Source organism: Phoxinus phoxinus (genome assembly GCF_949152265.1).
Source record: "Phoxinus phoxinus genome assembly, chromosome: 5".
Classification (NCBI taxonomy): Eukaryota; Metazoa; Chordata; class Actinopteri; order Cypriniformes; family Leuciscidae; genus Phoxinus; species Phoxinus phoxinus.
Genome location: NC_136880.1, coordinates 1,600,835 through 1,626,949, shown reverse-complemented (window position 1 = coordinate 1,626,949; position 26,115 = coordinate 1,600,835). Strand labels below are relative to the sequence as shown.

General features: G+C 41.2%; 1 protein-coding gene across 1 annotated transcript in view; it reads left to right on the top strand.

Moving 5' to 3' along the window:
* Nucleotides 1-279: 279 nt before the first annotated feature.
* tmie (transmembrane inner ear) overlaps nt 280-26,115 on the top strand; it is a gene marked incomplete at its 5' end in the record, with an annotated part of 59,161 nt that continues 33,325 nt past the window's right edge. Inside the window, 3 exons of the mRNA XM_079611759.1 lie at nt 280-429; nt 15,268-15,385; nt 15,907-16,056. Coding sequence (XP_079467885.1) covers nt 280-429; nt 15,268-15,385; nt 15,907-16,056 — 418 coding nt within the window. The remainder of the gene's footprint in view (nt 430-15,267; nt 15,386-15,906; nt 16,057-26,115) is intronic.

Genomic DNA, 26,115 nt, shown 5'->3' with positions numbered 1-26,115 from the left:
CCTCTGATGCCTTTGTGTGCTTCTGTGTAACTCCCTTCCCCCACAACTCTCGTAACCTCTCTGTGCCCGCACGGCGAGGCTGTAAACCACACCGGGGCTATTAATTAATGAATGGCCTTTAGCCGAGAGGCTGGAGAGCGCAGTGTATCTGCACGCCTGAAGAGACCGGAGCAGTGCTAGTGTCGGGGAGGCGCTGGACGCTTCACACCGGTCGACTATCAATCACCTGCACTATTGTGGTCGAGCGCAGCTCTCGGGGCAGAAGCAGCCGGGGGAGGGATGAGGCGCGGGAGAAGAAGAGGGAAGATGGCGATCGAGGGGCCTGGCCATCATCCGCCGCTAACCCTGGTGCCGCTGCTGATGAGCGTAGCGGCGGTGCTGATCTCACACCACGTCTTCAGCGCCGCGGCACAGATACCAGACCCAGAGGTAGGAGCCGCTCCGATGTTATGGCCCTTACACAGTCTTTGTGTCGACAGGCTAGCGTCAACGGCTCAGCTTTATGGCACTGGAGGCATTGACAGACACAATGGCAATGATGAGGTTAAAACTGCATCTAGTCCGGCAGTAGGTTTCGTGGTCACTAGGTCCAATTCTCACTATTAACTAGTTGCTTATTAGCATCTATATTGGCTGTTTACTAGTACTCATAAAGCACATATTAATGCCTCATTCTGTATGATCCTTTAATCCCATAGCTAAACTACCTTACTATTAATAAGCAGTAATTAGTAGTTTATTGAGGGAAAAGTCATAGTTAGTAATGAGAAGTAAACCCTGATCTAGATTACTACATCTGAAAGTTAGTGCTTATGTTATTTCAAAATCATGTATGGACAGTTAAACGCCGCTGGTCATGTAGATTGCTGTTAAAAGCTAAGTGCAGTGGTGCAGGGACACTGTGTGTTGGGTCTGTCTGACTAAACGACGATTCATTGCCTGACATTTTTTTCATTGAAGCAACCAATGACCAATTTATGTTTAACTAGTTGCTTATTAGCATGCATATTACTAGGATATTGTCTGTTTATTAGTACTTATAAATATTAATGCATAATTAGCACATATTAATGCCTTATTCTGCATGATTATATTCTTTATCCCTTAATAACCCAATACCTAAGCTCAACAACTACCTTACTAACTATTAATAAGCAGTAATAGTGAGAACAGTTAATAGTGAGAATTGGACCTAAAGTGTGACCAATTTCTTTAACTACATCTCAAAGTCATTGCTTATGTTTAGAAAAAATGTATTGACAGTCAAACGCCGCTGTTTATTTATATTAGACTAGCGCGAACTGCTTCTCAGTTGTATGGCACTGAATGCATCGACACACACAACTGCAGTGATCCAGTGGCTTCGTGAGGTTAAAACGCATCTAGTCCTGTAGGAGATCTCTCTGTAACTCTTTAAGACATGTTTTCTGAAATGCCATAAGTGCTAACTTTGAGATGAAGCTAGAGAAATTGGTCACACTTTAGTTTAGGGTCCAATTCTCACTATTAACTAGTTGCTGATTAGTTATTAGCATGCATATTACTAGGATATTGGCTGTTTATTAGTACTTATAAAACACATATTAATGCCTTATTCTGCATGACCATATTCTACATCCCTTAATCACCCAATACCTAAACGTAACAACTACCGTACTGACTATTAATAAGCAGAAATGAGGAGTTTATTGAGGCCAAAGTCATAGTTAATAGTGAGAATTGGAGCCTAATCTAGATTTCTCCGACTACATCTCAAAGTTAGTGCTTATGTTATTTCAAAAACAGTCAAATGCTGCTGTTTATTTCAAAAGCTAAGTGCAGTAGTGCAAGGACACTGTGTTGGGTCTGTCAGACAAAAGCGACGATTCCTTGCCTGAATTTTTTTTAAATTAAAGCAACCGAGGACGAATGTATTTATAGCAATGCACCCAGATGATAAAGCTCAGAGAGGAGTGTGAGTTCAGGGACATTACAGCTTCACGAAAGGTCACTTCCTCAAAGTTCCCAGAACCACTGATGGATGATAAATAAAGAGACTCATGATGAGCATAGCAAACATAGAGCATCAGTTATGCTTCTTTTTTTCACCCAAAGTAACTGAAAGATACTAATGGACCAGGAGAAATGGATAACGGCTGTTTTGAGCTTTGAAGGTCATTAGTCACATCCACTTATTAACACAGCAGCATATGTCTTACTTCAGAACAGAGTTGCCACTGGATTATTGTTATAATTGCTAAGAAAAGTACTATATCAGTTACTTTTAGAGATTTAAACAAACCCCTAACTTAAACATTAAAGTCATAATGAAACGGCATGCTGTGCTTGTTTCAGTGCGACACGGTATGATATTGTGTTATGTTGTTCTTATAAAAAACGGTTAGTTCCAATCCTTGATTGTGATTGGCCAATAGCTGTGTTTTATTCACTGTTCAATGTATCACTACACAACACCCCTAGCAACCGCTCTCAGCAACGTAAACACATGTTTGATCTCCTCGATATTGTTCACTGAAGCTATAGTAGAGTATTGTGAGAGATCGAGTGAGCGAGTGTTCCTGCATTTACAGTAGATATAGCATTCTCCTTCAGTCAGTCCTATATATTCATAATAAAATAAGTCAGTTTGAATGTCTGCTGCGATATCTTGTCCTTTTAACAGTTAAGGGATGCATAGTCATCTGTCAGTGTCGTCTTCCTTCTCTGTGATCACAAGTTTGAGTCCTTTCACTGTAAAAGTCTTCTCTACTGACTGACTCGCTCATAAACACAGTCTCTGCCGCCATCTAATGGCGAAATAATGTGTGTAACTTCTGTTGCTGTTCACGGTCAGGGACTATTTTTTCCAGCGGAAGGAACGCTTTTAGTGATTTTAGTTCATGAAAGATGCATTGATACATATTTTTCGGCTTTAATAGTTGTATTGTGTGGTAACCGTTTTATAAAAGCAATAAGGTACTGGAGGCTAGTGCTGTATCGCGAGGTTACCCCACTTCGTGTCGAGCCTAACAACGCCCTTCAGCCGTGACTTATTCACGATACAGCACCGCCTCTCGTAACTTATTGCTTACTCAAGGATAGGTATCGGCTCCCATTAAGCATGTTTTTAACTGATCTGTATCAGTTCTGATCCTCAGTTCTCCTAGCGCGATCCTTTATTTACACAGCCGCCGTGCCGGTGTTGTGCAGTAGGTGGCGGTGTGCAGCTTCAAGGTGGTTTCCCAGATAGCAAACTGACATTGAATCAACATGGACACGACGTTAACGTGACATCGAAACAACACCGTTCTGCTCATCGAATTAACGTTGAATCAACGTCAGACACGCCATTCAATCGCATTTCAACGTTGAATCGATGTTTTATTTTCGACGTAATAACGTTCTGATATACCGACCAAATAGTGAACGTTGATTCAACGTTGAAATTTGATCGATGATTGATACTGACCATTACAACTAAAAATCAACGTTGAATCGACGTCTGCCTGCTATCTGGGTTGCCAACCGCCACTGACAGGAGAAGCTCAATGTGTGTCAAGCGCACCTTCACGCTTCCATGTTTAGCATATCTAATGCACACTTTTGTAATGAATCACTCGAAAGAAATTTATTAATTGTTTATTTGTATCTGCCGTCACACTATGTGAGATGCCGTTGCCATAATACACACAAATCCCTGCAGTTCCCAGTTGAACTGAACACTAGAGGCAGTTAAACACCAACCACTTTTATTGCTTTTCACACAAATTATGATCGCAGGGGCAGATTATCGATTAATAATGACTTAATTCTGTGCGGTTCCGTGCACAATACTATATATGACCTAAAAGCAGTCCCATAGCCCGTGACATGTGCATCCCATAAGCAGCTCCACATGTGTGTGTGTGTGTGTGTGTGTGTGTGTGTGTGTGTTGTCTGATGATGTAAACTTGCTCAGTGCTCAGCTGGTACAGCACTGCAACATTCAATGAAAGACGTATACATGTTTTTTTTGTGTTTTTTTGCTAACGCTCAGGTCAGGAATATGTGTGGAGAATAGCAGAAAACTAGTTGAAGTGAGATGTGAACGACTGCTGAACGGGAACTGAGAAAGCAGGAATGGTTTAATCGTGTCGATTTGCTACGATACACTGTTTATTCTGTTTATTACCGCTTTCAGTGACTTTAGCCTGTGACCTCTTGTTCTCAATTTGTAGGTGTTCTTGCTTATTAGTAAATTTCACCTTTCTGATTACTGTCGTTTGTGTTGTACCACGTGTTAAAGTGACTTTTCGAGTTAATTTTAACATTTAACATCGAGTCATTTTAAACAGCAGTATACAGTCATTTTTTAAACAGTTAAAAATAAAAATGATCCATGTTGGATCAAACATTTAATCCGATGCAGTTGGGTCAAAACAAACCACATTTTGGCATAATTGTCAAAATGACCCAAGTTGTTTTTAACCCAGCAATTTTTAGAGTCTATAAAACAAAACAAAAATGAAAAAAATAGATAACTCACCTGGGACAATATCTACCAAAAATAAAAAAAAGATTTTTGAACATGCAGGCTATTACATGTCTGTTCAATGTTTCGAACTGAATTAATTGCAGAAAACGCTGATGTAATGTAAATGTTTTATGGAATGAAGCAATAGAAGAATAAAGAAGAATAGAGCCGTTCAGGAGATGAGCTTACGGCACTGGACTCGGCACTGATGGAGTGAGGCACAAATACACTGAAAACAGTGCAGATGAAACACACCTTCAGCTGTTCTCACACACACACACACACACACACACACACACACACACACACACACACACACACACACACACACACACACACACACACACACCTGAGGAGCTGGCACAGTCTCCATCTGCTAATCTGCAGGCGTCAGACGCAGAGCTTTCCTGCTTATTAAACACTCATTACTGGGTCGATTCCCAGGTGCCGGCAATCCCCCTGCCCGTGCAATGCTTGATTCCTACACCAGACCTCTTACGCAGCACACATCCGGGTGGACAGCAGCTTCATGTTCACACACACACACATATCAGAGGGGTTTCCTCTTCACTCGGCTGCAGGGTCTGTGTAAGACACAAGATCATGTCATGCTGGAAGAACAGCTCTTCATGCTGTTTAACAACACGTTTAAATATATGTCGTCTATGTCACACATCTCGTGAATGAGTTTGATGTCGATGTGAAGGATTGGACCTCAACGGTTGTGTTTCTCTGAAGGACAGAAGAGCAGGGACATGAAGTGCATTACACAGAGACATATCAGTATATGATGTGCTAACAGTGGAAGTGTGCAGACCGGCCGCGGCGCGTGACTGAGTACATCTGTGGAGCCAGCAGGCCCACAACAGGATCGCTCTCTGTTTTCAAATAGATCTGTTCACTCAAAACCCGTCTTTGAAGAGATATTTGTCTGTTCAAGTTGTGCTTTTTAGTGGCTTCTTTTCATTTCACAACTGGTTGGTGCAGTTGTCTATTCGGTATATGATTTATTAGCATTGCTCGAGAAGATTGTGGAGTCGTACTCTTGTGGATTGAGCACAACAGAGATTCAGAGGCTTTAACTTCAAATGTTCAACTTAAAAACATATGAACATTAGGATAATATGGGAAATATGCCACAGCTTTACTTATCCTGACCACAGGAGTCAGACATCTCTAAATACTGTCATTAATCACATCTAACAACATATACATGTGTGTTTATATAGGATGTGTGTGTGTGTGTGTGTGTGTGTGTGTGTGTGTATACTGTAGCCTATATATGTGTGTGTGTGTGTATACTGTATATATATATATGTGTGTGTGTGTGTGTGTGTACTGTATATATATATATATGTGTGTGTGTGTGTGTGTGTGTGTGTGTATACTGTAGCCTATATATGTGTGTGTGTGTGTGTGTGTGTGTGTGTGTGTGTGTGTGTGTATACTGTAGCCTATATATGTGTGTGTGTGTGTATACTGTATATATATATATATGTGTGTGTGTGTGTGTGTGTGTACTGTATATATATATATATATGTAGTGTGTGTGTGTGTGTGTGTGTGTGTGTGTGTGTATACTGTAGCCTATATATGTGTGTGTGTGTGTGTGTGTGTGTGTGTATACTGTATATATATATGTGTGTGTGTGTGTGTATACTGTATATATATATGTGTGTGTGTGTGTGTGTGTATACTGTATATATATATGTGTGTGTGTGTGTATACTGTATATGTGTGTGTGTATACTGCATATCTCTCTCTCTCTCTCTCTCTCTCTGTGTGTGTGTGTGTGTGTGTGTGTGTGTGTGTGTACTGTATATGTGTGTGTGTGTGTGTGTGTGTATACTGTATATATATATGTGTGTGTGTGTGTGTGTGTATACTGCATATCTCTCTCTCTCTCTCTCTCTCTCTCTGTGTGTGTGTGTGTGTGTGTGTGTGTGTATACTGCATATCTCTCTCTCTCTCTCTCTCTGTGTGTGTGTGTGTGTACTGTATATATAAATGTGTGTGTGTGTGTGTGTACACTGTATATATATGTGTGTGTGTGTGTGTATACTGTATATGTGTGTGTGTGTGTGTGTGTGTGTGTGTGTGTGTGTATATACTGCATATATCTCTGTGTGTGTGTGTGTGTGTGTACTGTGTATATATATATATGTGTGTGTGTGTATACTGTATATATATATGTGTGTGTGTGTGTATCTGTATATGTGTGTGTGTGTATACTGTATATGTATGTGTGTGTGTGTGTGTGTGTGTGTGTGTGTGTGTATACTGCATATATCTCTCTGTGTGTGTGTGTATCTGTATATGTGTGTGTGTGTATACTGCATATCTCTCTCTCTCTCTCTCTCTCTGTGTGTGTGTGTGTGTGTGTGTGAGCGTATATATACTGTATGTGTGTGTATATATATATATATTGTAAATGCATACATATGTACACACACGTGTTATATAAACACAAACTTGTATGTTAGATGTGATTAATTGATTTGACAGCACTATTAAATACATTTATTGGATGACTATGACATTTAAAGATTGATATTTGTATGACTCCGTGATCGTTTTGTCATTGATCCACTATAGTCTGTTGTGTGTGTGGGGGATTTGTAGTAGTATTTCATGTAGATTTGGAGTTTTTTTAAGTTAGTAATTTTTAAATAATTATGTGAATTACATTTTATCGACATTAGATTTGATTTCAAGCAAATCTTCATGATTCATCTCAACGATTATTCAGATTCCCTGTGATCTCCCAGTCCACTGGTATTGTGACGTCCCCTCAGCTGTAGTATAGTCCTGTCCGGGAGCCAGACGTCTGTGTAAGAGACTAACTCCCGGATACGTGAACAGGTGGATTTATTCATCTTGGAGAATGACCACAGTTGGATGACTTCTCTCCACTGCTCCTGATGTAATCCCAGACTGACTCAACGGTGGAGGATCTCTGTAAGCCACATCTATCGGATATCAGCTGTTCCTTACTCAAAGAAAAGAGCATCGGGCTTTGCTGTCATATGATAGGCTGTCGGGGTATTCACTCTGCATTTGTATGCGGTTGTCTCTCCTGAAACTCTGCAGTGTTTATGAGGCCGTTGGTCCTCTTAGCATCTTGAGAAATAAAACTTTTATTTAATTTGACCTGTCGGTAAGCCCCTCCCCTCGATCGCAGATCAGCCAATGGCAGTTGAGTGTCAGTTGCGCAGGGAACTCGGGCATCTTTAGCTTTCAACGCCATAGAGAAACATGGGAAGATCCGAAGCTCTCATGGGTTTGATGGTGTTTATGCTACAAAACTGGTAAACCGGTGTGCCTGGGGTGCTTGTAACACTGATCCTGAGAGGATGGGCATGTATTGAATCACTGCAGTGTGCACGCGTTCACCAGCGCGTTTCAAAAGTGTGATACAGTGTCACACGAACAAACCAATTATCTGCGACTGAAGCCCGGTTAATTTATCACTGATGTGAACGCAGTAACCTGGATCCCTAAGGATTCAATCCCGATGAAGACCAAACTTTTATTTTCTGGTTAAAGTCAGTGAGTCAATGGTAACGTACAAACCTGAATAGCTAGCTGTTGTCACGTCATGTACAGTGTAGTTTTCATATAAACTGGTTAAATGTACATTATTTATTTTACCCTGTGGGATATGAACAGTGTAGATCCTGGATGTTGTTCATCTACAATCATGACGACCGTAACATGAGGCTTCTCCCGCTTGGATTGTGATCTGTAAACCAAAATTGCTTCCAAATTAATCTTGATACCCACCATATTTATTTTAAAATCTTTTATGTATCCCTCCATGCCATATTTAAGTCACACTTGAAATCTCCTTGACAAGAGGCTCTTCTGTGCCCAATCATCCCCACATCTTGGACACGGTTTTCACACTGACAGCTGTCGTTGTAAGACAGTTAGCAACTCCGTTTGTTTGTCCTAGTTAGCAACAGTAACTATGGGGGGCGGGGCTCACCGATAGGTCAATTGAGAAAATATTATATACAGAAAGCCAGCAGAGTATAACAACTCTCTGTATAACGACTGAAGCTGTCAATCACTACAATGCTCAACGCTGCAAACCACCTTGTAATTAGAAACTTTGGTAACACTTTACACCGTGTCCTAACTACACGCGACGCGATAAAATTCCAGCGACAGCAAGTGTGTCTGTCCACACTAGACGCGACGCGACTGTGAGACGCCACACGTCAATCAAAAATCACAGCCATTCAGAACAGCGTGTGGGCGGAGTCTCTCTGTGAAAGCGCACTGCTGGCCCGCACTCGCATTGGAAATGGGTAAGGACATAATCAAATCAAGAAATAACATTATTAAAAATCAAAACATTAACTAAATATACTCATTGACTAATTTTGTTATGAAGTACAGTTGTATGTTTGCATAGAATTCAGTTTGAACGCTATATTATATGCTTTCAAAATCTGAGGTAAATTATCCATTATCGCTTGTGGCACAGTGAACTATTTTTAACTAAAAATAAATAATGTGTACTCATAACCAGTGTAATTTCTTCATATGACAATCAGTTTATTCAATGAGATCTCTGTGTGGGCGGATCTGTCAGCCGCGACGTCGCAGAAATAGGAACCGTTTCTAAATTAGAAACTTTGCGTGTCGCCGTCGCGCCTGGTTAGGACAAAAACTCTGATTAACATGGAAAAGATACCTTTAATCGCGTGTCGCGGCGTCGCGGCGCGTGTAGTTAGGACACGGTGTTAGATTACAGCCCGGAAAGTACTGCGTAATTAAGACGAATTTACAGTGTAACTTTCTGTAATTATCGTGTACCTATAAAGTACGTACATGTAAGTATAAGGGAACAATATGTACAGTTTGGGGAATAAAGGGGTAACAACCAGGAGAATTTAAAAAATATTTAGACTCTAAGTATTATAGAACTAAGGGGTCCTCATTCTACTATCAAGGTTTCCGAGTCATTGATATTAGATTGTGTGTGTATTTTTAGTGTACTTACCCTGTAACTACATGGAACAAGAGTATCTTTCCCCAATATTTAAGCAAAAGGTGCAATTGTTTTAGTTTTCAGTGCACTTTTGTTAAAAAGATTACTGTATAAATGCATAGATATGTACCCTGTAATTTTTTAAAAGCCTATAGTATTTGTACACCATTATTACAAAAAGGTACGCAGTGTAGTGTATGTTCTCGCTAAATTGCTCCCAAATGTAAGATTGTTGTATCATAATAGTAGAATAAGGACCCCTTATTTCTATAATACTTACAGTATAAATATATTTTTTATTCTCCTGGTTGTTACCCCTTTATTCCCCAAACTGTAATCTAAAGCGTTACCGAAACTTTTGGCGGTCTTCAGAGCGTGAACACAAATGACCAGGGACCGTTTGAAAGCCTATCAGTGGGGACCAAACTGAGTCCATATAGTCTTAGCTATTTTTTTGCTTATTTGGATCCCTATTAGGCACTACCTACGTCTTTCTGTGTTAAATACAGAACTACATTACTCAACAACAATAAAAGTTTTTACAATAAAAGTAAAAATAAAAGTTATTATATTAGACCGTCTATCACGGTTTAAAGTGAGTCGTGCGACTCTATTCTGGACTAATAGTAATTTTTCCAAGTCTTTACTTGACGCACTCGACCACTGGAGAGTAATCTAAACAAGTAAGAACCATTGTTTGCGCAATTTGAGAAATGCAATGTTGTGGTAAAAAAATGTGGGTTACACTTTTATTTTAAGGTGTCTGTATTACATTGTAATTATTAATTAAAGTAATGTTAATTTATTACATATACTTACTATTGGGTTAGGTTTAGGAAAAGGGGTTGGTTAAGGGTTAGTTGCATGTAATTATGGATAATTTATAGTAATTACTATAGTAACTACATATAAAGCGTTACCGAAATGTGCACATCTCTGAATGACCACTGAAGCCTGGTGTCTAATATAACTCCAGAAGTCAAGGTCAACTGTTTGTGAAATTTATGGTCAAATTTGTATCAGACCCACAGTCCGCCCGTGTCTATTGATTCCCGACCCGCACCGAAAATGACCACGTGAATATTATTCCAGCCGTAACATCAAATATTAGCAGTTCGGGACAGGAATGGGCTCAGCACAAACCCCTGAGGCACTCCGCTCTGATCATATTACCGTGAGTTTCAGTTTCGTCTCATTCTCTGGCCAAGATATCTGTATGTATACACACATCGAAGAGTGTCTGCATGTGAACTGTTAGCTTGCTTGTACGGTATCTGCTTAGACCGGCATGCTTTCAGCACTGTCTCTGTCGATGCGACACAGCAGGAGACATGCGGAGATCTCAGGCTCTATTGAACAACACTGACACATCAATAGTAATTTACTTTTATCTGCTATCTCCAGCCTTACTGATAGGAAATGGTACCCTTTATCAAGCAGAAATATCACTCTAATCAGTCAAAACTAAATACTAATGGTTTAAGTCGATGCTAATTATTAGTGCTGAGGCAAGCCTCGTGGTGACACTTAACGCTTTACTCTAAATATGAAACTTTATCATGTGCTCCTTTTACACGACAGACATGAATGATTTAAGCTTGTTGAGGAGAAATGTGCTAAAGTTGGATATGTAACATGATATATATATATATATATACTATAAAGCAAATCTCACCTGCTTGAGTCCCTGTAAACTATATTATTACCCAGCTCTAATCTGCTAAATGTGACTATAAGGCATGAAGATATTAAGACATTATAAACATTAACCTCATGATTATCTGTAAAGCTGCTTTGATGAAAAGTGATATACAAATAAAGTTGACTTGACTTACAGAACATTATAACCTATGTTTTCCACCCAAATTTTATGCAAATAAAATTTAATCAAAATGGCAATATTTGCATAAATAAATAAAAATAGGTAAATTGAGGCGGACAATTGTTTTATCCAATAAGACGGCATGCAAACACGTGTATTGGATAAATCCCTCGACGTGGTACCAAAACCTTGTGTGCGCTTTACCTCAGCAGAGGCTGTGATTGGATCATCTGGATAAAACAGCGGACCAATAGCATCACAGTGTCTCAAATGACAGCGTTTGTAGTGTGTCGTCTGTGGCGCTTAAGCTCAACTCGAGAAAAGAGACAGTTTCTTCCCGGATTGCAGAAACTTCCATTTTCATTACAGATATTGTGCACCAATGTTCCCAGGACACATGTGTCTAGGACATGTGTTAAGGATGGAGCAGGACAGCATCACAAAATTCGCCCTAAGATGGACACCACCTGGTAAAAGAAAACCTGGGAGACCCAGAACCACCTGGCGCAGAACTGTGACACAAGAGCTGGAACAGATGAACCTGTCATGGGGAGAGGCCCAACATGCTGCCAGGGATCGAATACAATGGAGAGTGCTCATTGAAGCCTTATGTCCCATAGGGGATGAAGAGAAATGATGATGATGATGAATGTTCCCAGGAAGTGATGATTTTGTTCTCTTGAACACATCAGATGGAAACGATGCTTTATTCGCAAAGGTTTTATGCCATATTGCAGTTTTGTGCACAAGTTAAATCCGCAACTTTGGAAGGAAATACAGCTTTAGAGACTTGGGGTGGCCTGTACGATTGTATTCAGTCAGTAAATCCCCCAGAACACAGTTGTTAATGCATGTGTCGAAAGGCCACTAGAGGAAACTATAATCATGCTGGTACGTGACATCTCGTCATCATAAGACTAGCAGCTGCTTGTCTCCAGCAGAACTGTGAGGAACTGGTCTCCAGATTTTCCTGAAGTGACAGACATGTCTTGAGCCACATTGTGATGGCAAACACACACACTGTATGACCAGCTGCATCAAGTATGTGGACAATGCAGTTGCATGAAGAAGAAAAGTTCCTTCAGTGAAAAGCTTTGTACCAGCAAGGACTCACAGCTGGAGACTGGAGGCAAGTGAAGCCTGTCTACAGGTATAATAGTTCAGGAGTGCAGACTTTGAAAGACTACAAATGAGATGTGGAGTGATAACCTGTGCCGAGGAACCTGGACAACTAATCAGCATGTCGACACTGACCGAATCCGTCCACTAGTGCTCTGTGTATGACACAAACCTGTTGAATTATTCAAACTCTGGAAACAAGCTCGCACCTGAAAGCTGCTGTCACACACCTGCCAGAAAGTTGCTGTTCAGAGGAACTGATACTTGATATCACAGTTATTTCAATGGCATTGAGATGCTATTATAGTTTTTATTACTATTGTGATAGTTTTTTAAAAATATAAACATCTCTAGTTATTTTTTATCTTTCAATTTTAGTTATTTGGTTACACCTTACAATAAGGTTCCTTAGTTAACATTAGTTAGCATGGACTAATAATGAACAGCTGTATTTTTATTGACTATAATTAACAGAGATTAATAAATACTGTAACAAATGTATTGCTCATGGTTAGCTGTTAGTTTACCAAGATCATCTTTGGAGCCCCGGACTCGCCTGTTCTTTTCTGTGTTTTTCTAACAGTGCCATATTTCATTTTAAACAGGAGAACTTGAAGTTTCAATCTAGCTCAATTAGATTTGATTCCCAATTTTACATTTATTTTGTTTAAGAATGGATGAATTTACCAGATTTAAGAAAAACGGCAGCAAGTGTTTTATGTTTTTTTTTTTTTTACTCAACTCAAACAAAACCTCGCGAAGTTTGGATTTTCTCCTTTAAAGACAGAGGCCAGTGCAACCAGCAGCAAAGTCTTCATGGAGAGAAGCTTCAAGTCTGCTGATTGCAACGGCTCAAAGGGAGCATCCTGAAGTGCTCGGAGCACCAGGGAAAGGTCCCAAGAGGGTATGGAGGGGGGTCGAGGAGGATTTAATCGTCTCGCCCCCCTAAGGAGCCTGACGACCAGGTCATGCTTTCCAACTGTTTTGCCATCTATGTGGTCGTGATAAGCTGAAATAGCAGCAGCATGTACTTTGAGGGTGGAGGGAGACAGCCTTCGCTCCAACCCTTGCTGCAAGAAGGAAAGCACGGACCCTATCGAACATCTTCGGGGGTCTTCTCGGCGAGAAGAGCACCACTCGACGAACAGGTTCCACTTCAAGGCGTACACACGTCCCGTGGACGGCGCCCTTGCAGAAGTGATGGTGTTGAGTACCTCTGGGGGTAAGTCACCTAGAACCTCTGCATCCCGTCCAGGGACCAGACATGGAGTTTCCATAGGTCTGGACGCGGGTGCCACAGGGTGCCCCGTCTCTGAGTCGGAAGATCCTTCCTCAGAGGAATGGGCCAGGGAGGGACTGTCACGAGGAGCATGAGTTCTGGGAACCAAGTCCGGGTGGGCCAATAGGGAGCCACCAGAAGGACCTGCTCCTCGTCCTCCCTGACTTTGCACAAGGTCTGTGCAAGTAGGCTCACTGGGGGAAATGCATATTTGCGAAGGCCCCGGGGCCAGCTGTGTGCCAGTGCGTCTGTGCCGAGTGTTCCCTCGGTCAGGGAGTAAAACAACTGGCAGTGGGAGGTCTCTGAGGAGGCGAACAGGTCTACCTGAGCCTCTCCGAACTCTCTCCAAATCAGCTGAACCGCCTGGGGGTGGAGTCGCCATTCTCCCGGGAGCACAGCTCGTGATAGCTCGTCGGCCACACAGTTGAGCACACCAGGGACATACATGGCTCGAAGCGACCTCAGACCTCTGACACCAGAGGAGGAGATGGCGGGCGAGTTGCGACATGCGACGGGAGCGTAGACCACCTTGTCGGTTGATGTACGCAACGGTCGCAGTGTTGTCCGTACGGACCAGCACGTCTCTGCCCTGTAGCGGCCTCTTTAGGCGGCTCAGAGCGAGATGTACTGCTAGCAACTCGAGGCAGTTGATATGCCAATGCAGTTGGGGAGCCGTCCACACCCCTGATACTGCATGCCCGTTGTACGTGGCACCCCAGCCGGTGGCAGAGGCATCTGTGAATACCACAGCATGCCTGGACACCTGTTCCAAGGGCACTCCTGCCAGCAGGAACGAGGGATCTGACCACGGGCTGAAGGTCTGGCGGCACGCCGGTGTGATTGTCTCCCGGTGAGTGCCGTGATGCCACGCCCATCTCGGGACTCGGCCGTGAAGCCAGTGCTGAAGCGGTCTCATATGAAGCAGCCCCAGCGGGGTTACCGCTGCTGCCGCTGCCATATGCCCCAGGAGCCTTTGAACTTGTTCAAGCAGTTCAGCACCGACTGGGCACGCTGCTCTGTGAGGCGCGCTGTTTGTGCGACCGAATCCAACTCCATACCGAGAAAAGAGATCCTCTGCACGGGGGTGAGTTTGCTCTTTTCCCAGTTGACCTGAAGGCCCAACTGACTGAGGTGCCTGAGCACAAGGTCCCTGTGACCGACTGATAGGGAAACATTGTTACTAAAATCTCGAAATTGAGATATCTCTTATTTGTGAAGACAAATATTCCATGAAACCCCACAAAAGTAAGTTTGAACATCAATGGCAAACATTACAAGAGCAAGAAACACAATATGTGATATTAAATATGAAAAATATATTTTAAGATACACTAACAGGGAGTGTAATTACAGTCTGCCACTTTTCCTCTTCTTCAGTCTGAAAGCGCAGCGCCTGAAGTGTGTCTGCGTCTCTTCTCGACACCGTGATGCTATGAGAAGGTGGAGAAGTCTTCCCTTAATCACTGCTATTGTTGCCATTCCTCCAGTGCGCTGGTGCATTTACTTGGGAACAGAAAGAGATGCGGGACAATATCTGATTGTTTTCTGCCCTACAGCTCCTGCCAACAGACCCGCCGAAGAAGCCGGACCCGGTCACCTCAGAAACAGTGGTGTTTTGGGGCCTTCGATTATGGCAGGTTATTGGCATTTTCTCCATGTTCATCCTAGCAATTAGTAAGTGTCTAAAAGTGTTCATCTTATATTAAAAGCCATTGTGTATTCAATATGACCCATGTTTTAGCCACTCCTTCCAAGGACTGGGGCTTCGAGCTTTATTTTTTTACGTTTTATAGACTATTTTTTTGAAACGTTAATGACACTTATGGCACATTTTGTGTCCGTTTTGTAGCTTTAAAGCTCCAGTCTCCATTCATTGTAACTGCATGCAAAAGAGTAACCAGTATATTATTAAAACTTCCTCCTCTTGTGTTTCACAGAAGAAATAGGCTGATTTTTAAATAATTGACATGAGGGCGAGTAAATGATGGAAGATTTTTTTATTTCTGGGTGGCCTCTTTAAAATGGCAAGCTATGCATATATTTGCATTCAGATTGAACATAAATGGGTGTCAAAATAAACACTTAATGATTTACCCGTTGTGAATGGCATGAAGTGCTGTAAGTTCCCCAGAGCTGAGATGTTGCGAGGCACGACCCCTTCTCCAGATTTCACAGCTCTGCTCCTCGATTCGCAGTAATAACCCTGTGCTGCATCTTCAAATGCCGAATCCCACGGACGAAAAAAGAGATCGAGGCTCGTAACGTACAAAGACAAGCTGCGAAGACGTACGCCAACACACTGGAGACGGTGCCCCCCCTCAACGAGCTGACGGACGTGCCGGGAGGTGAGAGCCGCTCTCGGCCTGTGTGTGTTCGTGTTGAGCTTCTGCTGTCTTGCACATGTGTATTCGCACGACCTCATTCCTGTGTTCTCACTGTAGCGATAGAGCTTCATGTTTTTCATGCAATCATCCATTTTCACATTGCAAACTCATTCCAACTCATTACAAACTAAAATAGAGTTACAGGTTCTTGTGAAATTGGTTTGGAGCAATTCATCAGTGCCCATATATAGGCCTATATATATATATTTATATATAAGTACTGTGCAAAAGTCTAAGGCACGTTAGTATTTTCACCCAGTGTTGGCGAAAGAAGTTACTTTTAAAAGTAATGTGTTACAATATTGTGTAACTCCCTAAAAAGTAACTAATTGTGTTTGTCACTTGTTATGGAACGCGATGCATTACTTTACTTTAGCTGTACTGTCACCTGAGCTGGGCTTGCATGCTTTTTTAATGATAAAAAAATAAAATACAAAAGTTATATTTTTGGTCACACTAAATGCGCTTTCACAGCAGAAGTGATCTAATAATCCTCAGGCTGAAGGAAATGCAAATTCACGCACAAATATGTGCACAAAATAATGCACATATTTAGTTGTAAATGTAAAAGTAATGCATTACTTTACTAGTTACTTGAAAAAGTAATCTGATTACATAACTCCCAATATAATCTGCTTATGGTTTGTGTCTTGAATGCACAAGGCTCTGCAGCATCATCATTATTGGCTGGGGTCAGGAGGCTGTGTTTGATTTCGCAGATCAATCTCAATTAATAATCCCGTTATTAGCCTATCCAGTTTCCCACTGTGTAATAATCCCACATTACATATTCAATAAGTGAATGAATGCACACATACAGCTGTGAATGGTTAATCTGCATATGCAGACTGTATGATTGTTGATGGGCAAAGATATTGTAAATAATGAGAGTTGACGTTGAACACAAACTGAAGTCGTCTTCTGTGGAAAGGTAAGCGCTGTCGGCTGGTGTCAGTCAAGTTTCTTATGATCGAAACTCTGGCTGAACGACGACTCTGTTCACCGCGCAGTATTCCCAAAGTCCTGTTCCCGTTCTTCTTCATGTGAACTGCATGTGTGCAGATGTCCATCCTGACGAAAAGCCAAACGCAGACATTAAATTTCCTCTTCCATTTTTCCTTTCACACATTTCTTCCATATATCTGTGTGTTCATGTCAGTTCAGATCTCTTCTGTGCTCTGTGTCTGGTCTTGACCTCTGCTTCTCTCTCTTCACGTCTCGTGTGTGTGTGTGTGTGTGTGTGTGTGTGTGTGTTCAGCTCTCGGGGAAACCCCGGCGCTACACACCGTCTCTGAGCAGGTCCAGGCTCGGGCTAGTGGACCGCTGGCTGTGGTCAGAGAAGAAGAGGAGCCAGCCAATCCCGTCGCTTAGACCCGTCATGTGCTCTTCCGGTTCTCTCTGTCCTCAGTAGAAAAGCTTTCAGGACGACACGAGATTATATGTCAAACCCAGTCTGGAGCCGCACGGGTATATCTGTGCCAATAGCCAACTATACATACTTACATGTGTCAAAATTATACATTTTTATTTTATGCCAAAAATCATGAGGATATTAAGATCATGTTCCATGAAGATATTTAGTGAATGTCCTACCGTAAATATATAAAACATGTATTTGTGTGAGTGAATGCAGCACAATCGTGAACGTAAATGCACAACTTTAAAGCAGATTTTCTCAATGTTTACATTTGTTTGCTCCTCAGATTCCAGATTTACAATAGTTGTGTCTCGACCAAATATTGTCCAATCCTAACACACCACACATCAGTGTGTGTGTGCCGTTCGCAGTGTTCTTGAGGTTGTGTTTCGCCCGCGCTAGAACCGCTGTCAGTAGACGTACGGGGACGTGCAAGTGTTGAGGGTTACACTTTACAATAATGTTCATTAGTTAAATACCTTAGTTAACATGGAATAAGAATGAAAAATACTTCTAAAGCATTTATTAATCTTAGTTAATATTAATTTCAACATTTACTACTACATTATTAAAGACAAAGGTTGTATTTGTTAACATTAGTTAAAGGTACAATATGTAATATTTGTGCATTAAAATATCCCAAAATCAACGTTCAAACGTTAGCTTGTGTCGCGCAGTCGTTATGAACACAATTATTCTTTACCGACTGCAGCCGGTTCTGGCGACAAACACAAGTCCCATAAACGTACGGGTCAATGTTATATATTCCAAATGTAGCATTCGGTGATAGTTATGTTTATGTAAGGAAAGTATTATTGCTTTAGGCTTGTGTTTAGTTTATTGACATTGTTTATCACGTCTGGTGTTTATGGCCATGTAAATAAATATAGCATGTGTTCTACATAAAGATTAATCCGTCTTCTGGCAAATGATGTGGGTGTTCGAATGCACTTTTACAACTATTGTTTAGAACCTGTAAAACTGCGCAGCGTTATCACAACAATGAGTTCGACAAATACAGTAACATGATAACCAATTTAGTGTTAAACCTTACTTTTCTTGCGGTTAATTCATTTTAATGAAATAAAATCATGTCATTAAACGCAACATTTATAAAAATAGAGCTTTACCTCATCCATGAACAGGATTTTTAGATTCCCGTCTGACTGATTTACATCCACGGTGGAGTTAAAGACGACAGTTCCCATCATTCCTTCACATCGTCATCAAGCTGCGCCGCTGGTGTTGTTTGGGATGTAGCGCCTCTAGCGGCAGAAAATACTGCATAGTGTGCCTTTAATGCACTGTGAACTAACATGAACACACAATGAACAGCTGGATTTTATTAACTAACATGAACAAAGATGAATAAATACTGTTTAAATGTTTTGCTCGTTGTTAGTTCATGTTAGTTAATATAACTAATGTTAACCAATGAGCCTTATTGTGAAGTGTTACCATGTTAATGTATGAGATGGTGCATCTTAGAAAATATAAAGTGATGAACGAGTAAAAAGCACAGATCTTTACTTTTTCTTTCTCTTTCTCTGCCTGTCTTTTACAACCAGGAATCAGTGTTGAGCCTTTTACTGTCATAAACACATCTCTGGTGGTGTTGTGCACGATTCTGTGGTGTTTCCCACTGTACAACAGCTGTCTTTATAATCTATAATCAATGCAACGCCTCTGCCAATGGCCTTCACACCGGCCAGCTAGTGCACAACACTACACAACACAACATAACACTACACAACACTACACAACACAACACAACACTACACAACACAACACTACACTACACTACACAACACTACACAACACAACACTACACTACACTACACAACACTACACAACACAACACTACACAACACAACACTACACAACACTACGCAACACTACACAACACTACACAACACTACATAACACAACACTACACAACACTACGCAACACTACACAACACAACACAACACTACACAACACAACACAACACTACACAACACTACGCAACACTACACAACACTACATAACACAACACTACACAACACTACGCAACACTACACAACACTACACAACACAACACTACACAACACAACACAACACTACACAACACTACACTACACAACACTACACTACACTACACTACACAACACTACACAACACAACACTACAGAACACAACACAACACTACACTACACTACACAACACTACACAACACAACACAACACTACACAACACAACACTACACAACACTACACTACACAACACAACACAACACTACACAACACAACACAACACAACACAACACAACACTACACAACACAACACAACACTACACAACACAACATAACACTACACAACACTACACTACACAACACTACACAACACTACACAACACAACACAACACTACACTACACTACACTACACTACACAACACAACACTACACAACACAACACTACACTACACAACACAACACTACACTACACAACACAACACTACACTACACAACACAACACTACACAACACTACACAACACAACACTACACTACACAACACTACACAACACAACACTACACAACACAACACTACAACACAACACAACACTACAACACAACACAACACATAAAACACAGGTTCACAGAACACACCACAGCACGGGTCAAAGAGCCTTGATAACTTTAATATTCTGCATTTATAAATAAAGTGAGCACGTTATTAATATCTCTGAACATCTTTATCATTGCCTTACTGTCTTTATGAGTGAGGCACAGATGCAAATGCAACATTGCGACATTGATTTTATGTTATTTTTAACAGTTGAACACAAACATGTAATATTGTGGCGTACGATAGATTCAGAGCTGCAGATCTGATCAGTAATGCGACAGCGCCGTGTGTTGGAGAAGCTCAACACTTCTGCTGGCTTTAGCTGGAAGTATCACTACTGTTATTTTGAGCTATATAGATAATCGTGCGGATATTCAGGAAATATTGCATTCTTGCTCGTGTAATATATGATCAACATTAAAAAGAAGATCTCACACAGGGTCTTACATCGATCTCTGTCTGTGTGTGTCTGTCTGTGTGTGTGTGTGTGTGTGTGTGTGTGTGTGTGTGTGTGTGTGTGTGTGTGTTCTTCATGCTAGTAAAGGCTAAATCCCCACTTTTACAAAGGCACATAGTCGAGAACAGCAGTAATGATACAGTGATTTACTGAGGCGTCATAATCTACACACAACCTTTCATATGCAGTCATAAGTTAAATAAGTTCGGTTCTGCCACACAGACATTTACATATGTTTGCACAGACAATAAAACATTCAATATTGATGTACTGAGCATCTAAAATGCTAATTATTTATGCATGGACTTTAAACATGTACACGTTTAAGAATCTTTATATTTAATACAATGAAATATATAGGATACAACTACTGTATTGTATTCTTGATCATTGAGATTCAAAGCGCTTTGTTTCACGAGTTCCCCAGCCCATCTCTTCACACAGACCGTATATTACATGATAATGACTCGTTGAGGAGAGGACGATTGCCTCTCAATGGGAGCATACTGGTTTATTCTGGTGCTAGAAAACACAACCCTCCTCCTCCAAACTAAATTCAACTTCAAAAACACAAGAAAATAAATAACCAATCGCCAGCCGCTGACGACTGGAGTATGAGGTCTGTGTGTGTGTGTGTGTGTGTGTGTGTGTGTGCGTGTGTGCGTGTGTGTGTGTGTGCGTGCGTGTGTGTGTGTGTGTCTGTGTGTCGTACGGTGCACAGTCCTCAGAGAGACTCATCTGAGCCAGAGCAACTCTCTCAGCCCCGCAAACTCAAACCTCCATGGTACACATGTTCTAACAAAAAATATTTTTCAATACGTTTTTATTACATGAAGTCATTCAGATCAAAAAATATTTTGGAAAACATGGAAAGCAGTGGTGTTCAAACTTTTTCAAGAGCGACCCTTTTTTTTTTTTTTTTTTAATGACGCGACCCATATATCTAGGCCTATATAAAACGAAATAATTTAAAGCAAAAGTTAAAGTATGCAGCGTTGGGGTCACGTAACTCTCATTAAAATATTTTTTTTCCATATTCGCGATTTAGTTAGATGCTAAACTATTATTTATTATGCTTCTTTGTGCTTCACTCACGTTCCAATATCGATGGGAAAAAAATCATCCTCTTCACATGCGCAAAAATGTGCTTGAAAACATCACAGTGGAGCGGTGCTCACGCCGAATGGCACGAATTGTAAGCTACCACTGACTATTAAACAGAGCAGTGTGACTTTATATGTGAGGTTGACTATTTTATTTTGATAATGAACCGGCTGCGATGTCAAGATTGCCGGCTAGAATCGCGCCGGCGCGATGGAATCATAAAAATACTCCGTTATTTTGTTCATACAGGTCAATATTTGTGTCTTACTTATTATATTTGTGTACACTCGCAATAAAACACAACATTGTGCTTTTGTAAAATAAAGAAAACGAACAAACTGCCGTCTCGGTTTCCTTTCCGTCAACTAGTTTGAGAAGCGCTGCGCCTCACAGAAATGAACCAGACTCAGCAGCATGCTGTCAGTTTTTTCTTTCGTTTTATTAATCTATTAATTGTTTAAATAGACATATTTCGCGTGTTTCTTTTATATAGGCCTATAGACTATGATTTTATGAACAAATAACACATTTAAAATGCAAATAAACAAATAAAAATCAATTATTTTATGAACAAATTTCTTTAATATTTTTTTTTAATTCTATTTTCCTTAAATCATCCTGGCGACCCGACCCAGGGTTTGAAAACCGCTGCATAAAGGGTTAAATGTGAAGGACCCGCATTCGTATAAATCTTAGCCACCAGACCCTCAGCCTGCCGTGCCAGTGCCAGTAACCGCACGGTTAAAGCCAGGCTTCAGACGCTGAGATTGGGGGAGAGGAGGAGAACTGTCCTGGCATCTGTCACTAAAGAAGTGCCAGCGAGTCTCTCTGGCAGGAGCTGACAGAACAAACATTCATGCTGGAGGTGGAGTTCAATTTAAACATGAATTCATGCCCTGTCGTTGCCATCCTGTGGAGGCTTGCTCACCTGGGTCACTCGCCAGATGCTAAGAAGACCTTCACACATCACATAAAAGCCATAAGCCTGCTGAATTGTGTCCACGGTCCAGTGAGATAGCCATTGTCTAAAGCTCGGCTGGCCCAGACGCTCTGAAGAACACGAAGAGCTGAGCCGTGCACATGTGCGCTCATGTAGAGGTACAGCCCTGAACCACGACAACTTCTGATATATATGAGACTTTTGACAGAAATCTGTGTGGATACACATGAATTATCACCCTGCATCATCAGGTAAGTATCTAATCTTTGTGCACAAACAGAGCCTGTAACTCGCTTTAACCCAACCCCATCTCATGAAATGAGTCTCAATGCCACGCATTGTACTTATCATGCAATTTATACACGGAAATGAGTTTTTACGTGCATATGATACACACTGTAAACCCCTGGGCATGATTAGTGGTGTGGGTTACGTGCGTATTACACGTCATAAAGTGCATATCATATGCACGTAAAAACATACTTTCACGTATAAATTGCACGATAAATGCAATCCATGCTATAGAGACATGGGTTTCAATACGCAAAAGGACGGCAGTCTGCATCTACAACACTTGAGATCTGATGTGAGCAGGGTCTTTAGGGTTCCTCGACAAGTGGACCCTTCTGAACTCCCACGGTGGCAGGGTTATAGCAATGTTAGTGCTAAACGTCTCGCCCCCTTAATAAACTGGTGTACCCGGGCCCTGTCGGACTCCGGCTGGCTACCCAGCATGACAAACCACTATCGCTGCCAAAATCGTTTTAGCGTAGTCGATGATCTCCCAAGCTCTTGTAGAGCGACAGAATTACAGCTGCTTTCTGGCTGGCTTCACAGCATGATTGAAAACCCAGCATCGATAACCACTCGATGATAACTACTCTAGTAGATATATCCAGATGCGGGGCTTGGTGTCCGGATCCCGACGCTCATGTCTAGTTCGGTTTCGGTGAAGTGTCGGGGTCAGGACATTCACGCTCCATGGTTATCCATCTTTTATTGTTGTGAACACACAGGTTGAGGGTTCGCTCCCTCACCATGTGTTCTTGATGAAGTTGTACTTTTTTGCTGAATGCCTGGGCGGTTGTTCGTTGTCCTCACATGGCTTTTGTCATTTTTGTTTCTATGTGCCATGTGCTCTTGTCTTGACGTGGCCCTCCTTCTACCTGATCATTATTATCTCTCGTTGCCCTCCTCTTTACTCTCCCTGTGTTCTCTGTTCTGCTTTGCCTCACGCTATCCGTCCCCGCCGCCGCATGATTTCCCCTATGGGGTAGTGTCGTGTGTGTTTGAGGAAGAGCTCACTGCTGCAGAAAGTAGAGGAAGGCACAGAGAAAAACATGGAGAGGATCCTGCGGGAGCTTGGGAAGAGTTTGTTGCTGTAGCTGCTGGAAAGAATAACGAAAGAAAACACAAAGAAGAGAGAAAGGAAGTGCAAATTGTATATAATTGTATATGTGACCGGTCACGGAAAGTAGGGACACAAGTCGGTTCTGGAGCATTTTGAGTTATTCACAGATTCTGAAAGTGTAGTCTCCAAGCTTTCCAACGATGTGTAACACATGGAAATCTGATAATATTGGGAGAAGTTGTGGCCATTTGAAGGTAGGCACTCAAAAAAATTGAAAGTGGAGAAATCTGCCTCTAAAGATTGAGCAGTTCTCGCCTCTCTCTGCTGCTGGGAGTGACAATAGGGCTCATTTACTTCTCATTTAGATAAGCCATACCCCCTGTAAAGCTCCCCCTGTAAAGCTGTAAAGCACATGTTGTTTTATTAACATTAAATGGATAGTTCTCCCCAAATGTTTAGTTAATTGTCATCATTTACTCTCTCAAGTTGTTTTAAACCTGAATAAGTTTCTTTCTTCTGTTGAAGTTATTTGGAAGAATGTGGGTAACCAAACAGTTGATGTTCCCCAGTGACTTCTATATTTATTTCCTATGGAAGTCAATGGGGACCAGCAACTGTCTGGTTACCCACATTCTTCCCAATATCTTCTTTTGTGTTCAGCACAAGAAATAAATAAATACAGGTTTGGAACAACATTAGAGCGAGTAAAGAATGACAAAATGTTTATTTTTGGGTGAACAATCCCTTTAAGGACAAGCGGCTGCATGTTTACTATTAGGGCTACTGTCTCTTTAAGACCTGAAAGCAACGCGTCTAATATGTACGCATAATATGACACGCAGATTTCTCTCAATTTAGATATAACCAACTTTCTTTATGTAAACCTTGAGTGTATTTGACAGTACTAGCTCAAAAAGACTCGAAAGATAACTTTGTCCAGTATCCAGGCGCTGTTAGACAGGCTTTTAGTGCATGCGCGCGTCGGCTGTTTGCGCGCAGAAAAGCGCATTAGAACAGCGCTTCAGCAGCGAATGACATGTTTAACCGGCAAGGCTTTAAAGCACATGCAAATAATGAACTTTTGAGAACTGCAGTGTCCTGTTCCTCTGCGTAAACATTTAATGTGAGTATTTGTCGCGTTGTACACTGGGCTGTTGAGACGCAGACTGCTATAAAAGCACTCAGACTGCTTCCAGCAAGGATCACAGCGCAACTTGAACTATATCGATGCGATATAGTCTAATTCCATATCCCATTTAAAAATAAAAGGTCAGTTTTGATGCTATGGTGGGCTAACCCAGACTAAAATGTATTTATTTAAGTTGAAAAAAAAAATCTTCTCTAACACCTGCGACAAAAAAGGGATTATTGAAATAGGTTGAAAATTATTCAAATTGCACGAATTGAGATTTGGTTTCTTCAGAAATGGCCTTATCACTGCATGCTTGAAGTAGGAATGAATAACGCCAGAAGTCAATTAGCTGTTCATGATGGCCAACACAGATGGACCAATCACACCTATCACATGTGAGGTACTCGGTCTCAATTTATTAAGATCAATTGGATTTAAATGAGTTGACTGGACATTATCAAGAACAGGACTGGAAATGTATGGGATGATGAGCGCAGGGAATGCAAGAATATAAAGCCTCAATCTTACTCCTGAAAAGTACTCTAACTCTAAAAGCTTTGTGCACAACTCGGGGGTAACGCCAGGGTATGATGTTGTCATAGGATTAACCACTTTATCAAAAGTATTAAACAGCACTTCTGGATTATGTGAATTGTAAAATATTGAATCTGAAATATACTTAGCTGCTTTGACAGCGAGTTGATAGGCAGACAGGGAATTCTCAAAAATCTCCTGAGAAACGTAATGCTATATGCTTCACAACACTCATGCCTAAGGTATGGTGGCTAAACCATGGGCTTGAGCTAAATTTGGAAACCTTTGTGTTTATTGGGGGTCTAAAATATGAATTAAACAATATAGTAATTTCCTCAGTGTTTGTCCCTACTCCTTTCTAAGGAATCTGACATTTCTTTACTCCTAATGCGGTGATCACACAAGAATAATGCACGTCCTTCTGTTCATTCAGAGGCAAATACAGAAGTATTACATTAAACATGACAGACATATGATC